The sequence below is a fragment of the Anomalospiza imberbis genome, chromosome 5, assembly GCF_031753505.1.
Source record: "Anomalospiza imberbis isolate Cuckoo-Finch-1a 21T00152 chromosome 5, ASM3175350v1, whole genome shotgun sequence".
Taxonomy (NCBI): Eukaryota; Metazoa; Chordata; class Aves; order Passeriformes; family Viduidae; genus Anomalospiza; species Anomalospiza imberbis.
Window position 1 is genome coordinate 36,762,340 of NC_089685.1, and position 19,310 is coordinate 36,781,649.

At 39.8% G+C, this 19,310-nt stretch overlaps 2 protein-coding genes across 3 annotated transcripts in view; both read right to left on the reverse strand.

Annotated features, from left to right (window-relative positions):
- Positions 1–317: 317 nt before the first annotated feature.
- Positions 318–3,659, reverse strand: PHLDA1 (pleckstrin homology like domain family A member 1). The gene is made up of 2 exons (XM_068190254.1): positions 3,044–3,659; positions 318–2,940 (listed from the first exon to the last, which is right to left on the reverse strand). The coding sequence occupies exon 1, from the start codon at positions 3,505–3,507 to the stop codon at positions 3,049–3,051; it is 459 nt and encodes a 152-aa protein (XP_068046355.1). The 5' UTR covers positions 3,508–3,659; the 3' UTR covers positions 318–2,940; positions 3,044–3,048.
- A 4,894-nt stretch (positions 3,660–8,553) lies between these two features.
- NAP1L1 (nucleosome assembly protein 1 like 1) overlaps positions 8,554–19,310 on the reverse strand; it is a 70,334-nt gene continuing 59,577 nt past the window's right edge. Inside the window, exons 8-15 of one of the 2 annotated variants that reach the window (XM_068190261.1) lie at positions 18,851–18,922; positions 18,090–18,229; positions 16,218–16,363; positions 16,114–16,133; positions 14,823–14,945; positions 13,559–13,591; positions 13,078–13,128; positions 8,554–11,346 (exon numbers count right to left, since the gene is read on the reverse strand). In XM_068190261.1, the coding sequence (XP_068046362.1) occupies positions 11,311–11,346; positions 13,078–13,128; positions 13,559–13,591; positions 14,823–14,945; positions 16,114–16,133; positions 16,218–16,363; positions 18,090–18,229; positions 18,851–18,922 (621 nt within the window). In that variant the 3' untranslated portion in view covers positions 8,554–11,310. The remainder of the gene's footprint in view (positions 11,347–13,077; positions 13,129–13,558; positions 13,592–14,822; positions 14,946–16,113; positions 16,134–16,217; positions 16,364–18,089; positions 18,230–18,850; positions 18,923–19,310) is intronic. The other variant, XM_068190262.1, reaches the window with a different exon arrangement.

The following is a 19,310-nucleotide window of genomic DNA, read 5'->3' on the forward strand; positions in this document are numbered from 1 at the left end:
AAAAAAAAAAAAAAAAAAAACAAGACAACAAAACAAAAACAAAAAACCCCAAAGCCCAAGAAACCCCACACGCCATGGAATTCAGAGCGTGAGAAAGATGTCAGACTGTCCCCATCAGACAATTTAGCCTTATTTATACTGACAGGGCATGAGCCACATGGTCCAACTGTCCCCAGGGGACCCCAGCCAATTTGTTCCCATTCAGTTTCCAGGAGACAGTTCAGAGACACGACGAAAAAAGTTTGATCCTTACACCCATCCCACCCACTCAGGCTGGAGATATCAAGGTAGATTTTGTAATGTGACCACCTCTCACACTAAGAGGCTGGCTGACACCAAATTTTTTAAACAGGTAACACAGCAGGCAATGACAAGCAACAAATGTTTGTTGAACTACATCAGTCCAAAAGGTTTTCAGATCATCCTTCGGACCAACTTAAAACAAGAAAGATGAAAGTGGGGTATTGACCTTGAACCAGTGAAAAGAAATAGCAGATTCAAAATGAAAGTAGTTTCCTCATACCTTCATGTCAATTTTCTCACTAAAATTATCATCTTTAGCTTTCAAAGTACAAGTACTTCCAGAAGAACAGTAAAATTTCAGCTTTAGACTACATCCATAGACTTTTGTGGCATATAGAGGCTTGCATCCACTGAGGACAAGAATAACTGCCTCTCTCAGAGAAATACATGTGTCTCTGATCAAATAGAAATTAATTCTCATCAGTTACATTTATCCTTCAGTAGGCTAAAATGTATTTTAGTAGGTGACATTAGCAATACATCTGTACACCTGAAAAGGTGGATTAGTTTCTCAGTAAACTGTAGTTAATCACTCTAAAGAGAGGAACCAAATTACAAATTACAGTCTCTTTTGTGAGTCTTTGACTAGCTTATTAGAGAATCCCCTTGCAGCTCTAACATCCAAGCATTAGCAGAATGATAATGGCAGATGTACAGAGACGTGGAAATTGAGTATTATGATTGCCAAGCCAGCGAACCTAATTCTAGAAGATGCAGGGTACCTTCAATTTCAATTAATCGCAAAATAACAACTCTGTTAGGACAGCTGTAATCTACCACCCCAAGCTCTTCACACAGCCTTGTCGAAGGCCAGGTCGAAAAGAAGCGCTCAGAAGTAACTCCAGAGGATCGTCAGGGCTTTGATTCTGCACCATAACACGCTTTGCTTGTCTAGGTATGTGACCCTGACACCTGGGGGAAGGAACAAAAGACAAGGGCTAACACAGACCTCAACTTACTCCTTACAGGACTGAGCTTAATCTTAAGAGTGCAGAGGAAGGGACTGACGTACATAGTAGTGAATTCTACAATCTCCCTTTGAGTATCACTTCAGCTTTTTGCTTTAAATGCTTACAGAAATAAGCTTGCACCGAGAATGTAAGGCTCCTGCTGTCAAGTTACACCTCATTTACACAAAAAGCCTTGGATGTGTAGCTTTAAAAGATTTGTTTATATTAATGTAAATTGTAAAGGGGCCAAAAGCCATTTTCCTCAGCACACTAGCTAAAATAAATATCTCCATGGCTTTGACATTTTACCTTGGACCAGAGATAATGGACTACATCGCTCTGTCCCACTTGCAGCCTCCCCCTTTCATTTAAACCAGAGAACCTGGGTGGTAGCAGCACCCAACGTGAAGCCAGCCATCGTCAGAAGGGCCCTGTCCTAGAAAGCTCCCTGCCCATGCCCGCCTCCCCCTCTGCACTGGGCAAGGAGCTCTGACCTGCTCCCACCAGCATCAGCAGCCCAACTCCACTGACTTTTAAGAGGCAGAGAAACACACACCAGCTGTGCAATTAGCCCTTTGTTTTCCAACTTCACGGCTTCATCAATGTTTTTAGAGGGAAGATGGCACGCCTCTCTCAACATCTGACAGTGCTAAACACCAAAATTAATCTAGTTCATCTCAGCTAGAGAGCAACTTTCAGCTTATAAAAACTGTGACCAAAATAATCCATTTGCACACTGAAACATACATGAAGTTTTAAAGTATGGACTGCTTTAATGCAAGACATTAAAAAACTGCCATGAAAATGCAACACAGGTTGAGAGTCCAGTTCACTTGAAAACTGAGTGTGCAGAGGGAGCCCTGAACTAGGATGCTAAGAAACATTCATGAACACTTCCCAGCTCTGGCCCACCAGCCTAGGAGCAAGCACACCACACAGATAGCTGGAATCCAACTCAGATTCCTGTACCACAAAAGAAGTTGGTCAGATTCCTTCTGCTCATACACTAAACAGATTGGTTTTAATCTCAGAATAACAAGCAACATTGCTTTTTTGAATAGCCAAGCATGAATAACTTTTTATCATCTTCCACCACGTTTAATATTTAAAAAAAAATTAAATTAAGCCCCAGACTCTAATTGTTGTTCTCATTAGAGAAAATATGTTTCATATGCAGTACGGGTTTCGGGCAAATATTGAAACACACATCACATTTTCCATGCTGGTGGAATATAGAGTATTTTGGTAAAAAATTAATAACTTTTTTTGTCAAATTGGACACAGTCAGAGTACCCAGAACTTTTCCAATCTTTCAGGGAGCTAACATGCATATTGTTTTTTCCTTTACCTTTTTGATAGGGCCTACATTCAGAAATGTCTTGCAAATAATCCTTAAAAAATAAAAAGGAAAAAAAAAACCTAATAAATAAAATACATTAAAATAAAGTTACAGTACATCATGTCTCCTAGAAGTCCCATCGCACCAAAGGATCCTTTCCAAGGTTCATAAATAATGGATTTGAAATGCTTCTCGGCACCGAGGGCGGCAAACCAGCAGCAGCAGCTGGCTGAGGTTCAGGCTATTGAGCCGCTTCTCTCCGGTCTTTGCCCAGTTCCTGAGCCCCGGGAGCAGGTCCGCCACGAACGCGCTCTGTCCCTCTTCTCGGAAGCGCTCCGCGAACGTAACCTGCAGTGAGACAGAGAGCACAGAGGGCAGCCCGTCAGGCGAAGAGGCGGCGGCCGGGAGCCCCGCGGGTGCCGGTGCGGCGGGCGCGGTGCGGGGTCCGTACCTGCGCTAGGCGGAGTTGGAAGTGCCGCGGAGCCGCGACCCGTGGGGCGCCGCCAGGTGCTGCTGCTTCTGCCGGGTGGAGCGCACGGCCAGGATGGCCTGGCGGTTCTTGTACTGCACCATCTGCAGCGTGATCGCCGCGTTCCAGCCCTGCTCCTGTGCGCACCGAAAGTCGATCTCCTTCCCCTCGGCCATCACCACCGTGAAGTACACGTACTTGCCCTTCCGCTCCACGCAGTCCACCGTCTTCATGTTGGAGAAGTGAAGCTCCTTGATCTTGGCCGCCGGCTCGGCCGGCTGTGCCGGCTGCTGCTGCGGCGGCGGCGGGGGGGGGTGCTTGGGGGGGATGAGGAGCAGCCCCTCCTCGGTGAGGATACAGCGCTTCTTCTTCCAGAGCTGCAGCAGCCCGTCGCTCCTCTTCTCCAGCATGCCCTCCTTCACCGCCTTACAGCCGCTCTCAAGCATCCTTCTGGAAGGGTTAGACGGCCTCCGCCCGCAGGGACTGGGCTCGGGGTGCAAGCGGCACCAGCCGAGCACTCTCCGCCGGGCGCCGGCTCCGAGGCGGAGGGCCGGGAGCGCCCCGGCCCGCAGGAAGCGGAGCGGCTGCCGCCCGTGCCGCGGCGTGGCGAGCGGCGGGCGCTGCCGGAGCGGACGGCCGGGGTTGTCGGCGGGCTTTTCCCTCCCCTCCCGCTTTTGAACGCGCCTCTCCCACCCCAGAGTGACACCCAGCGGAAACAGCGGCTCCTCCCGCCCGCCGGCCGCGGGGAAGCCCAGCGCGGTGAGAGGAGCGGAGCCGGAGGCGCGGCGGGGCGGGGCGGGGGCTGCGCTCCCCGGCGGCAGCGAGCCCAGCCCGCCTCCCCGCCCCTCGCCCAAGGCTACGGCACAGCACGGCGGAGCTGCGGAGGGAAGGGGTTCCCCGCCGTAGTTAGCCAGCACTAGACTAATACAGAGAGATTACCAGGGCACAGCAAATGCCCGAAAGCGCTTCTTTGCCTTCCTCGGGGCGTTCCCGCACTATTTAGTTGAAATGTATTTCCCCAGCCTGCCTCCTTGGGCAAGAGCAGTAAAGTGCCCTCTTCTGCGTGTTTTCGATTCAAGCCCAGTAAAAGGGTGCCCGTTTCCAGTGGAACCCTGATATTTAAGAGATCATGGCTCCAATTAAAGAAAGCCTGAAAGAACTTGGTACCAGAGCTTGATCCCTATGCTGACGTGGGAAGCAGCAGCTTCAAGTGTATATATAAAATAAATCTTTGCCTTTTGCAGCAGTTTGAGTAATGTCTAAAAAGACATGTGTACCACTTCCCTAAGGAAACAGTAGGACTTCAGTACATGGAAATTGCAGAAGCAGACTAGGGAAAAAAAAAAAAAAAAAACAAAACAAAACCAAAAAAAAAAAAAAAAAAAAAAACAAACCAAAAACCAAACTGGTAAGCAGCTAGGAGCATTTTTATCACTCTGTTTTGCTGCCACACTTTTGCTTATTGTTTGGATTATCCCCCGAGGTTAGCTTTAGAATAAATTTGAGTAGAAAAGTAAAGTGACCTAAGGTTAATATGAAACTATTTAATTCTTAATTCTCTGATGTATTAGATGTAAATCAAAATCCCACATAGCTGAATTTGGCTGACAAAGCCAATGTAAACTGAATGCTAGAAGTTCCATACTATGTCTGAGAGCACTGTTTTTAAACATACATTTAACATGGCCATTAAAAAATCCTCCTCACATCAATCTTGGCAGCTAGGAAGCAGATCATGCTGCAGCATGTGCTGTGTTCTAACAGATTAGAGAAAAAAAAACATGAATAATGATACCTTCACTGGAGTTTATCTCTGATAACATATAATAAAGGATTTCCTCTTATAATGTTTCCTCTTGAAGTTCAAAGCTAATTTTGATAAATTGCTGAGGGGTAAACAATTTAAAGGCAGTAAAAGCAATTAAAATTTAGCTGGTTTACCCTTTTCGAGGTAACTGGAAAACACTCAGTAACAAAGGCAACATGACTAGCCATAAGATAGATGGAAAAGGAAATCAATATCCTAAACCATCTATTTATATAAAGAATAGTCCCTTCTCCTTAGAGCTGAATGGATACTGCAAGATAAAGGTTGTTCTCACAACCATTTCATGCCTATTTTAACAGAGACGCTAATTTTCGAAAGATATGAACACCATTCACCAATTGCCTCCACCAGCAGTTCACTGCTATTTGAACCTAAATTTCCTCACACAAATATCTCCAGCTGACTGTGCAAATATAAGGTGTCTCAAATATAGCTTAAGCAACGTAATAGAATTCCTGCCTTTCACCTGTGTTTTGCACCTATTTCTTTGCCTCTGATGAGGTCTCTGCTCATGTGACACACAATTTTGAAACTCTCCTACTAAAGCAAACTGGTTAAAATGCATTCACCTATACAGAACAGCTTAATAAAACACTGAGTTTATGTAAGGCATAGGACACTAGGCTAAACCTACAGAAGACCAATTTCTAACAATTCACCTGTTCAGTTTTGGTTGCTGCTCACTGCTGTAAGCTAACAGCTACTTGACTCCAGGTAAATGCACTTAACCAGTAGTGTGAAAACTCACATTAGATTTGAGAGTGCTACATGTTACACTGTAACAGCATTCAAAAAACTCTCCCCCCACTCCACCATTCTGCACTGTAACACTTAAATTATACAGATACAGGTTGTATTTTAATATCCTTAAGGTGAGCTTTTTCTCTTGTTCACAATACTGGCAGTAAACTGCAATTAATCATATGAAAAAACCGAGACTAGTGTGGAAGGCCAAATATTTTCAAACATACAGGAGAAAGAGACTAAGTTCATTCTATTTCGCCTTTCCATGACAAAGCACTGAAAGTCAGATTTTGAACCCAACTCCAAACACTGATGGACATACTCTTATATACAGCAGACTCACAGCACTCTTTATTCCTGGTGAAATTCACCTAAACATGTGGTCAGAAGCAAATACGCAAAACATCAATTTAAATTTGTACTATATAAGCCAACAAATATTAACAGCCATTTAAAACACACTGTTTGCCCAAAAATCCAGATCAGTCAAAAGCTACAAGACTAGTGCAAGATGAAATACTGGCAGTTCCATGATAAAAAGAACAAAATATTGTGCAGAATTTGCCAGTAAAGGATAACAAACTTTGTTTTCCTAGATGCAAGTCAAAACTGAACTTCTGCAAATGTTTCTTACATTAATATTTCGAGAAACCCCATTCAACAGTTAGGCACACTACAATATCACAATGAGATTTTACTTGATTTTTCTTGAAATATATATTTAAACCACTGCATTTATATTAAATGTTTCACATCTGCTACCATTATTGAAGTTCCAGTAAATACTAGGCAGGTTCTGCAGCCATTCCAGAAATAGCTGATGTGAAGATGCCTCCTACTGTCAAACCTGAAATACTACAGTCTGAAGATGTGACCTTGGGTGCAGACTTTTCCCGTCAGCAACTCCATCTCACAGATACCTGTGTATACCCCTCAGTAAATGAAGCATAAATGAAACATTTACCATGACAAACAACCACACTGCCCCAGGCCTTAGCATTCCCTAAAACCCTGGCAGTACCAAATAAACAAACTCTGGACAATTCACCTGCTATTGGCATAGCAGCTTCTCCAGCCTGGTTTTTTCAAAGTCCTTTGCACTTTCAAGGCACTGGTGGTTTTCCAAAAATATTCCAACTTAAGTTCACACGTTGTAGATAAAAACTAGGTGGGGTAAAGGAGCTTTTAAGATTCTCAGATTTGACCACTGCAGTAAAACATGCACTCAGAACAGTTTCTCCACTAGAGGGCAAATGTAAATCTGAGAAATTACTTCCCAACACTTGAGCACACTGAGACAAAGCTCATAACAGCAAATTCAGGACTCAAGCCCCTCCTGAGCTGCAGAGCCAACTTGTGTTGTCAATTCACAGGCTTTAGACACCTGTGAACACAAAAGCCCTTCTGCCATAGCCTCTCAAACCTTGTGTGCCTATCCCTGGTATACACAGGCACAGAAAAATATGAAATAATTAGCTTACCTGTGCTTGGTGTACCCTGTCTTGTCTGCTTTACTTGCTCTTATTTTCCTACAAAAACTGAGACACAGGCCACCTGTGGAAGACTACCAGGCCTGAGCAAAGGTCTGACAAGAGGATTTTAAGAGCAATGAGACAAATGCTGCGTAGAAAAACTTCTACCTCCTGTTGTTAGTGTACAGAAGTAAGACTTTACTATTTTCAGTAGATAATTTATGCTCAATTTAGGCAAAAGTCAATTATTTCAAAATCCTCTTGAAATCCTGTGGGGAACCTCACACACATTACTGAGCAGCTATTAAGAAATGAAACTGGAGATGTGGTTGCAACAACTGCTCAACTTCTCTGACCTGTAAAAGTCTTGGATTAGAGAAGATCACATCTGTACAGAAAAAAGGAGAAAGCGCTGTAGAGCTAAGTCTACCTACTCCAACATCCATGTGGCTCTAGACCTGACCAAGCAGACCATCAAGGCTGTTCATGCTTCCATTATCAGGCTGTCCCTTTTGTACTGAGGGGTGTAGCATTTTGTTTCCTTAAGCTGCTGAGAGACACAGCACAACAGAAGGCATTTGATAACAACTGCTGCACAGACAGCTTTGGAAATAGGAAACCTTTAGTGGAAAGGTTAATTGCTCATCTGCATATAAGTTTCTTACCAATTTCCAAATCAGGTTGACAACAATGGGCCTTGAAACAGGGAAAGTTTTGAGTACCAGCTTGAAGATGAACACATTAATTTTCTGCATTTTTCTATATTCTGCTGGCTTTTTCCATTTAAAAAGCAAAACATGTCAGAATTACAGTATCAGTTATTAGTTTCAGAAACATCAGTTTCAATAACCCAGAAGAGAAACTAAACCTATGAAGCTAGGAGACATTGGTAAGCAGTGTCGCTATGCCCAGTATTCAAATAATCCAAGGTAATACTTCTAACTGCACCTGACATCACTCTTCTCCAAAAAGTAAAACTTTGGAATGCTAAGCTTAAATCTGGGCTCCTTTATTTCAGGATGCTGTAATTTTATTTTTAACATGAACAGTTATATCAGACAGGCAAACTCTTCAGTTCTAATCTAGATTGCTAAAAACAACTATGAAAGAATTGCAAAGAAGCCTCCCTCTCCATCAAGCATAAACCCCAAAAACCCTTCCCTGTCATCCAAAGTCTCACTTAATTCTCTTCTTTCCTCCCACTTTCCCCCCCCCCCCGAAATAATTCTTCCTTCAATATAGCAAACAAAATTGGACACTATTTACACAGGTGTTAAATTATGGTGCATTTCTGCAACTGCTGTCAAAGACAGCAGTTTCTATTTCAGTGACATATTTTCCCAGCCAGAACCTGTTAAAAAGACAGCTTACCCTCCTCAAATACTGAAAGAGATTCTCTACACCTGGTACAAATGAAAGTGAAAAAAATGAGTCACAACACTCCAATTAATGTTGAAAGTTTAATGTTCCTGCTACATACTGCCTTTCAGAACTGCTAAACAAGAGTGTCATTGATAACAAAACTACAGTAAGCACCAGAGCAGTTTTAATTTAACCAATGCCATAAGAACTGGCACCTCATTTATATTCTTCTTTTTGCTGCAGTCTGGATAGCACAAGAACTGTTGATTTAGAACTAGCACATCAATCTGGAGAGAAGCTCACCAAAATCTGTCAATAGGATGTACTCATGACCCTGGATCTTGCAGGCTGCAGGTGTGCTCTGACATCTAACAACTCCCCTTTTCAAACATTGTATCCTATTTTGTGTAATGAAGGTGTCAAATGAGAAAGTAATCAAAGAGAAAGCCAAATTTGTCAAGTAGTGAATTTTGAAACTTACAACTTTTAACACTTAATTTTCTTTCTAAAATACAATTACCAGATGCTGTTAGCAAAAATGGGCTAGATCTAAGTAAGGACTTCAGAAGCTTCCCATATCCAGAGGTATGAACCCCAAAGCCCCATCTTAATGACTTTTCAAGCTCAGAACATACTGTCACCTTTTGGTCTCTACACGTTCTCAAGTTTAAACTTAATCCTGGGAGATGTTTAGAGAAGGGACCATGTGAAACCCAAACATCTGGCAGGGTCAGGGATAAAGGATAAGCATAAGCATATTCTGATACCACAAAAAACACAACCACATCAACTTTAACACATAGCTACTGAGAGTGCTTGTTAGCCTTTTGTAACTGCTTTTTCTATGCTATGATCTGTGTTACCTAAAAAACACCCAAGATCACAGCTTCAATGGTCCTACTTTACATACAGCTAAAGACAATGAGCTCCTTCTCCCAAATCCACGGATACCTGGAGAGGAGACAGATGAAGCCTGACAGGGATTCTGAAATAAAGCAGTATGGTATTTAGGCCTTCAAGGAATTAAAAAGAAAAATCAATAACAAAACTAAAACAGTTTACTCAGAGGACTAGACCCATATCTTCTTGAGGGGGGCTGAGGATTTAGAAGGGCACTTGGGATAAGCTTAATTCTGTATTACTTACCCTCCAGGCAAGAGACATGCTACAGAAACTCTTCCAGCAGCCCTATCCTCATGTGGTCATTGCCTCCTCCTTGCCCTGCTCTTTTCAAACCTTTATGGCTAAGTGTGTAAGTGGCACAAACAAGAAGTAGCTACTGCAGAAATAGATCCATGACTAACTGGACATTTCTTTCCAACACTACAAGGACTCTTCCATCCCTGAAAAAGCTATCTACTTGCTTAGAAGATCAGAATATATATATATATATAGTTGTGTGAAGGACAAGACAGCATGGTGTATGGTAGCATGCTACTGACTGGAAAAACTCACAATACATCAGTTCATAGCCTGTTTCAGCTCGGTGTGTTTAAATTTACATCTCACCAAGTACCTCCATTGCTAGGCTAAAGGCAAGGTAAGAACGAGACACGACAGATCTTCTAAGCCCATGTGTTTCAACTGACAAAAATATCCAATATGGACAAAGTATGAACCAGAATGTGCAAACACAAGCACAGTGAACAGAACATTAGGTGAAGAAAGCAGAATTCCTTTGGATTTGTTTCCTCATAGATGCTTGATACAGTGAGGACAAACTAGAACACAGCCATGTGTTTCCAGCACTCCCTTCAGCTGCAGGGCATGTTTTGACCTAGCTCCATCTGCACAGACTTAAAATCCAAGGCACTTCGCTCCAGATTTCATACTAATAGGCAATGCCTTAGAGTCAGGCACAGCAATACTGAAGTCCTTTATCAGATCTAGCCCCACTTCTAAGAACTTGTCTTCTCTAAAATGGCAGTGTGGACCCAATCATGGAAACATCAAGCTCAGATTCACAAGTATCACACTGCAAGTGCAAAGTACAGATCAAACTTTCCAAACTATTGTGTTTGTTTTTCAAATGCTATATAATTTACTTTTCAGTAATTATCAGCTTTTGTTTCTAGTAAAACATGAACTGCAGCATGTAAGATATGCATTACCAGTTTACACATGCAGATACACAAGTAATAAAACAAGACTAGCTTCTGAAAATACTAGGCTTTATTCACACCCCTGTGGTAAACAATAACCTTAATATGATGACTAGGTTTCATTTGTAGATCACTATGTCACATAAAATACAAAACCATAGCATAAACAAGCTGACAGTTATGAATGTTTAATGTGGTCTTGTTGGGAAATTAAAGAAGTTGTACTAGTCTTCTCAAGTAGTCAAATTCAAAATGCATCATCATCTCCTAGTTAGTACAAGTCACTGCCATTTCTATAACAGAGTAATGAAGGCACAGCTAGTGCAAGCAGACTTAAACCCGTTCAGACTACTGGGCTGAAAAAATACTTTGGTTGGTTCTTTAGGAGAGAGTTTTCTCTAAACAAATATTGGTCTCAGTTAACAGTTCTGATCATCTTCACAGCTGCAGTCTAATAGCTACATGACAAAGACTTCACAAGAACCAAACTATGTAGCAATGAATTAACATTCATGCTTTAGGGCATTTACTGCATTCTACATATTGGCAGAAAATTATACTGTTAAAATGCTAGGTAGATTGAACCTACATTTTAAACTGGTTCTTAAGTGTTCGATTTCTTTTTTTAACAAATTGGTTACTTAATTCTACCAAGATACAAAACATAAGGCTGTAAGTAACTAATAGTTGTGTTTAGGCTATTACAGTGCAGGTAATCCTCAAGGCCACAGACACACTGCTTCACTGCTGCTTGCATTCTGCTGGATTTTGATCCTTCTGTTGAGAAAAAAGGAAATACCAGTTTACAGAAGCAGTATTTAAGAACTATCAATATTGCTAAGCATGCTTTCTCAAGCTGCAATATTCTTCCAAAGTTCTTCCATTTTTTCCCTTGCATTAATTGTCTAGCATTAGCAACACTACTGTCTTTGGATGCAGCAATATCCACACTGCATTTATTTTGGCTTTGTTGGCACATAAGGATACAATCCAGAATAAAAACCTGTTCAGAACTAAGTGTGGTGAAGTACTCTAAAAGACACTGTAACTGGAAAAAGGAGAAGTGAGGTGCAGTAACAAACAACCCAGCTCAGAAGAAGCATGCAGACCCTCTTCACAGTTTCAGACAAAAGAAACTTCCTATGAGCAGTAACAAGAGCATGGCCTTATGGCAGAAGACACTGTAGAGCAATGCAATGAAATGCCAAATCACAGTTCCTAATGCTCTTTTGTAGTAAATTCCAGTTGTTAAAAAATTATAGCATGGAAAATTTCTCTGGTCTCGAAACAGCCAGCCAGTAATATGTCACAGTAATATGGGAATTCAAGAAAGTTTTTTGGAGGTGGGGGCAGAGTTCAGTTGCAGGTTTTGCTCTACCACCTTCCTTGGTCTGAACAGCTATTCTAGGACGACAGTGCTCCGATAAATTCAGCTGAGATTAGCTTGCACCACTACAGTACCACTACTATCTCTAGACTTTGAGCAGCTCTCTGAAACTGAGTATAGTTTAGCCCTTTCTCAGTTCTGTTTCACTGAGAAAAGCAATCTGAAATGGTGGAAATAAGTCCAACTTGCAGCTGTTTCATTTGGATTTCAAAACTTTCTTGACTAGAAACCAATTTGAACACACTACAGCAGATCTAACACCACCAAGATGGCTGTACATTTTGATCACAAGTTTGCACCCTGCCTTTCTATGTACAATGCTAAGATTATGTAATTTTCTCAACAGTTCTTTGACAGTAGCTCAAACCATTCCTACTGAAAAACACTCATTTGAAATGACAAGCTTTTTTAACAGCAGGTGTTTTGGAATGCTTCAGAGACTTCATGACTGCAACTTTCACCTACCACATCAGATGCTTTCAGGTGGCCAGATGTACCTTTCCCTCAGCTATTAAAAAGCTATGAATTGAGTGGCTCACAATTGTTTTTCCAGCCTGATTAGTGATTTTTCCCTTCCCAAGGAGTAAGAAAGCTCCCAGTTGCTCTTGGCTGTTCACATTTTAGGACTTGGCTGTAGATGCATTGCTGAACCTTGACTTCTGCTAACTCAAACAATGAAAGACTTGCCATTTACCTAACACAAAAGAGCATATTTTGTATTCTGCTGCGAAAACCTGTGCCAGAGCCAGCTTGTAGCAAGTTCCCCATAGCTAAAGCTGGATGACACAGTTCTCTCCATGTCCTTACAACCATTTTGCAATTTTAATCATTAGGCAGCAAATTGGTGCAAGACAAGTTTATAGAAAACCAAGCCTGACTAACCTCAGTGCTCAAAGCCAAAAGTTACTTTTACAAAATGACTCCTGGAGAAAGAACTTTGTAAAAGTTTCTCTACCAATTCTACTCTGTCATAATTAGGCCTGAAACAGCCTCAAAACATAACATGCTCACCCAGAGGAACTATTGGTTTAATACTTAAATAAAATCAAGATTCAACATACATAAAATGTTATATGTCTGTATGCATACACAAACTTTAAATATTCATTTTAATTCCTTACTTTTGGATCATAATCAGGATCATTTTCTTCATCTGCTTCTTCTTCTCCCTCCTGAAAGAAAACACTTAATATTTCTCTAGCTTATCCACATTCAGCTTCCGGAGCCATTTTCATGAAAATTAAGATTAAATTGTACTCAGAAATACATTCATTACCACTTTAAGTTATACATATTGTATTAGTTAATCCTCCATAATGCCCATCTTTTGACATCAGTGGCAGCTTAATTTTTTTAAGATACCTTAAAGGTTGTCTTAGCTTGGTTTGGGTTTTTTTGTTGTTGTTGTTGTCTTGCTGGTTGGTTGTTTTGTTTTTATGGGTTTTTAAATTATTCATCTGAAATCCACCAAACAATATGTTCTATCTTATTTCATAAGCAATTCTTAGTGTCCAGAGCACTCAAAAACTAAAGGAACTCTTAATTCTAGATAACAAACTACAACAGGTAAACTATTTGAATCAAGGGCATCTGTCATCTTACCTCATCATCTGCCTCTTCACCTTCTTCATCATACTAGAAAAGAAAATAAATAGTTTTGATAGCATCATAAATGAAGTCATCTATAGCTCAAGTAGATGTCAGAGACCACTCCATACTGTGATCTTAAGAGAATCATACAATGGTTTGGGTTGGATGGGGCCTTGAGGGTCATCTAGCTCTAACAACTCTGCCATGGGCAGGGAAACCTTCCACTAGACCAAGCTGCCCAGAATCTCATCCAACCTGGCCTTGAATATCTGCAGGGATGAGACAACACCCACAGTTTTTCTGGGCAACCTCTTCCAGTGTCTCACAACCCCCACAGTAAAGAATTTCTTCCTAATATCTAATCTAAACCTAGTCTCTTTTAATTTGAACCAAGAAGCTCCCGTATCTGTCAGATTTAAAAATACCTTTTGCATCAGCACGAGCAATGTTCAACTTCCCCTGGTGAGCTCTGTCAGAGCAGACTGTCCCCATTCCATGCAGCCCGGGAGGAGCTGATTACATTGCGGTACCACTTGGGGACGGCAGGGGACAGCGGCAACCCATCCTGTCAGTATCTCCCTCCTCCACAGCCCTAGCCAAGCCTTTGCAACAAGGGCCAACAATTCTAAAAATTTAGAAGACAGGATGTATCTAAGCCATTTTAACAGTCAAACTGTCCTTGTTAATGGAGGCAGCGACAGAAAAGAATTTTTTTATACCTATATATACCTGTATAAAGTTCTGAGGCTTCATGGTTTGACAATTTCAAGCTTAGCTCTTTTAAAACACTTAAGATTTTGCAGAACTTGCTTTGATTATTTTGGCATGCTTTGAATGTGCTTATCTAGCTTTTTTTTTTTTTTTTAATAAGAGTACTTTTAAAAAGGATGAGGCTCAAATCTCATAAAACTTCATAGCCCAATATCACGGTAAGTACAAAGAACAGGCTCAGCAGCTAGATAAAGTCTTATTTTTTTCTCTGGCAACTCATTACCGTTCCACAAAGTACTGGGTACACTTCCCTAGAAACGCCTTGTACACAAAATACTATTATGACATCCTCCAGATGATTAGATTCTACCACTGCTTTTGCCACAAAACTCTGAAGTCATTACTCCAAAGAAGAATTCTTTTTATGCTGCCTTTCCTGAATGATCTAGGAACCTCTACTGCAACTAATATCCCATTCTAAAGATACCAATGTAAGAAATTACCCAAGGTCTTTAAACAGCATTATTTCAAGGTTTTTAGTGTTCTGAATGAAGATTATACTTACATCATCATCATCATCTTCAATAGCTTCTCCAGTGAAGTACAGTACTGACCGGGGGACTATACGTTCACGCAAGAAATGACCTATTTCAAAGTCTGCAGCAAGGATTGCCTCGGAATCATCATCCTGTATAAAACAATATTATTTTCTGAACTATAGGATGCTAACTACTTTTGACACACACACACACAAGTTACATAGATTTTGATGTGGTCAGACTTACACAAATCCCATTACTGATTTTTTTGTTCCAGGAGCTGCTTTACAGAACTGAAACTGAGGGGCCAAGTTTGACACTTTGAATAGCCCATCTATATATATATATATACAGTGAGGAGCTGCTGCTTCAGTAAGCCAAATTATATACAATTCTGGAGTTTCTTTTGTTCCAAGTATAAAGATTATTTCATGTGTCCCATAGACTTTCAGTTCATCTGCACAATACTCTTAAATTCTTAAATAACTGAACAATAGCCTGGTGAGCCTATCACAATAAAGACTTTACAACGTACTTCTGATTCCTACAGGGCACCTCCGTCTTCATTCCCATTAGACAAAGACACTATTGAAGCACCTGAACACCTAAAAATGCTCTCTGAGCCAATCCTAGACTTTCACTCCTCTTGTTTTCATACCAAGTGTTCTGCTGTCTCCCATGTGAGCAATTACTTTCTTTTTAGGTTTTTTTTTTATCTAAATGTTATGAACATACAGCTTTTGGTGTCCATGCCAACTAGAGCCCTAACACCATGCTTCTGGAAGCTTTAATTTTGTATTTCTCACTCAAACTACATATTATATTCCTTACTGTTAAGTATTTTTGGTAGTTTTTCTCCTTACAAAAACATGGCTATTTGCCATAGTGAGCACACAGAAAAGCAGGCTCTTGCAATTTTCTGTTCTTGTTTTATTACTTTTAAGAGTTAACAGCTTGAGAAATTTTTAACAGCATAAAACACAAACTGGATACATTCAGCCATTAGATAAAATCATCCAAAGAACACCTGAAGGGAGAGACTTATACCACCCATTAGATCAAAGACTAATAATGTAGATCACTACATTTCTACAACTGTTAACAATCCACAAGGTACCTTTCAAGAAGCATCAACTATTAAAATTGACTGAACTAAACTCTACCATCCAACTCTAACACTCTTCCTAAAAGAAAACTCACATACTAGTCTTCGTAAGTACTCTCAGTTAAAGACAGAAGCAGTTGAAGCTGAAGCTGTTTAACAAATTCTAAAATTCCATAAACACTCCATCATAATTTTTAAATAAGCCAACTTACCAGGTCTCCACTTTCAGGAACTGTAAAGAAAGAACAGAAGAAACAAGTGAGTAAGATACATTCTACATCTTAAGTTAATACATGTAAACTAGTGTTCAGCTTACCTTCAGGAGGACTGAAGAAGTTGAAGAAAGAGTCATTGGAAACAGTTTTTGTCACCGTCCTGACTGTTCCACGGCCCTTATGTTTTTGCTTCTTCTTAATGGTTTTCAAAGTAACATTCTTTCCTTTTTTCCAGTCTATTTGGCAACTAAAGAATAAATAAAAAACAAATGACAGGGGAAAAAACCCACAACCACCTGCAGCTTAACACCATTCCCCCTTGTTACAAGTATCTACTAAGACCTTCACAACAGCAAGAGACACAGGGAAGAAAAATATTAAGCTAGTATTTATTCTCTTAAAATTCTTCTTTGAAAAGTCCTATCCTTTCATGAGTTTGTAGGTTGAGAACAAGAGTAACAGGTTCATTTTAGGATTATTTTCATCCAGAAGTTTTTTCTTTTCCACTCAATCTCTGAAATGCTAATTTTCATTAGCTACCAAGTACTGCCTAGTTTTCTATCAACAACTAGTATTGCACCATTTTTAGAGCCACCCATCCATTATAAAGCAATGTCATATTTGGGCATATTAGTAATATGCCAAAGTTCACCACACCTATCATTATAACCAATAAGTCCTTAAAGCAATACATCAAGCAGGCATGTAGTTTTTGGCTGCTTTTGTGTTGTTTGTGAGGGTTTTGTCTTCTTGTCTGGGTTTTGTTGTTTTGGGTTTTTTAAATTCTATCCTGCTTACAGAGCAAAATCATGCCTACAGATTTCCCTAACAGTCAAAGCATTCTGGCAACAAGTAAATGAAAAAGTCACATCAGTGAAACTAACTGCATTTGCCGAAGCTTCTGATTAGATTCTTTTACAGACTCAAAGAAATTGAGTGAGTTACTTTGGAACAAGAAGGGGCTGTCCTAGCTACAAGAGTAAACAAGGACTAGGAGTTAGTAATTTTAATGGAAGCAGTGGCATCTCACACCAAACTCTGCCAAGATTCCTGATTTTACAATCAGTCCAAACTGGGGAAAAAAAAAACAGTTTAATCAAAGCTACCCAAGCACTTAAAACTAGATCTTACAGGACTTTGCAAAATATGGTAAGTGACTGAGAAATAAAGAGGTAAATAAGTCAGTATGAGCAACTGGAGATTAAGTTAAGAGTAAAACCAACACTGACAGGCTGTAACTTAGTTGTTCTCACTCAGAAGAGCAGTCAGAACACTGGAAACTTGAACAGAAAAAACTATTGAACAGGCCCAAGTGTACTCATAAGAATAATTATGTATAACATAGTTTTCTCTCATCCCCCTGTTCACAAAGAAAGGGACATGGAGAAGAAATTACTTAACGAATTTAAAACAGAAGATTTCACTAAGAAAGGAGTGTGACAGCTATTTAAAAAGAGTAACCTGGAATTGTGATGACTATTCTCCATTTCTCAAATGGACAAACATTCAAAGGCAAATACTCAACGCTTATAAAACAAAAAGGACAACTGCAATATAAAAAGTATATCTGGAATAAACTGTGTGTCAGAAATACAAAAAGATTAAAAGAAGCAATCAAACAAATTCTAGCAAAAGCTATTCAGGCCTACTAAAAGATACCACCATCCACCTTTCAATTCACCTTTAGTGATTGCAGAACAGTATTTCTAAACAAATACTGACTACATTTTTAATTTCTATGCCTATATTATATATATGCTTATAAACTATGCTATAAAAATAATGGGTTTTTTTCTATATTGTATTAAAGTTATTGGTAACAACTAAAAAACTCATGTCAAACCTAGTTGCTCCCAAGTTACTAGAGGAAGTATCTTTTCCAGCATCTCCACAAGATGCTGTAAAACTCTACAGCTGGATAATGCTAAGGAAAAAACTGTTATATTGCCTTAAATCTATTTATTAGCACTTACCCTGTACAACCCATGATTTCTGGTCCATCAAAGGAAAAGGGATCAGAATCATCTGGCTCTGACCTCATTCTATACGTCTTTGTCAACACTTCATTTGTGAAGTAGTCATTTGGTTCAAAGTGAAATTCTAATGTGAAACTCTTAAAAAGAATTGCAGAACAGTAACTTTAGTTATTTACAAACACCTCTAGCTTCTTAACACCTAAATCCAAACAATACACATGCAACAGAATACAACTTTTTCCTATACACCCATAACTTATTCTAGAATTTGCTATCCAAGTTGTACAATAAATCTTCAAATATTTTCATTTACTTGATCTTGCACTTTCAGGTTATTATACTGCTTGCAATAATGACAGATCTCCCAGCACACAGATTTCCTGCTACTAATGTAGAGGGAGAATTTCTAAATTTAAAAATATTACAATTTAGAAAACTCTGATTTCTGCCAGGGAAATACATGAAATTACAGCAGTTACACAAAAAGTACCCAAAGGTATCAAAATGCAATGGTGAAGCCTAAGTTATCAGCTATTAAGGCAAATCTCATCAGAAGTTGAAGGTTAAATTTAGCATATGTTCATTCACAGGGTGATGCAAGACTAGCACTAGACCTTGTACTGCTTTGTCAGAAACAGCAGCTGTATTTTTTCTCATGATTTCCACGAGACAATTGGCTATCACAGACCATGTTGCTAAAATACAACTAATTCTTAAGATAACAAAAAAAGTCATCTTGTTTAATAAGTCAAACTAACCATAGGTTGTCCAACTTCTGAAAATTTCACTTTTATATCTTTTAAGTATTTCAGGATAGGTTCATCATGTTCCTGTAGAGAAAACACAGTCTATTTAATTTTCATAACATTCAATATCACACACATTTAAGGTCTCTCAGAGATAAAAAGCCACGTTAAGAAAAAGTTTTACTTAGAAAAAAAACCTTGTTACAACATTGAAATAGTTCCATGAACATGACCAGCAGATGGCAACAATGGCTTTTACAGAGTTCCCAATACAGTACACAACCAAAACACATGCAAACACCATGTAGAGTTTTTAGTTATGTCTAATACACTTTTCAAACACACTTCTGTAAGTACCTAAAACTTATTAGTATCGTAGAATACATTCAAGAAACAAAACAGCACGGAGGTTATTTCAGTGCTCCGTACTCTCACTTGAAAAGTTACCAGAGATGACATCCAAGTAACAGTT

Bases quoted from the DNA above. Each gene is read 5' to 3' on its own strand.
- PHLDA1 (XM_068190254.1), bottom strand. From the start codon at position 3,507: ATGCTTGAGAGCGGCTGTAAGGCGGTGAAGGAGGGCATGCTGGAGAAG.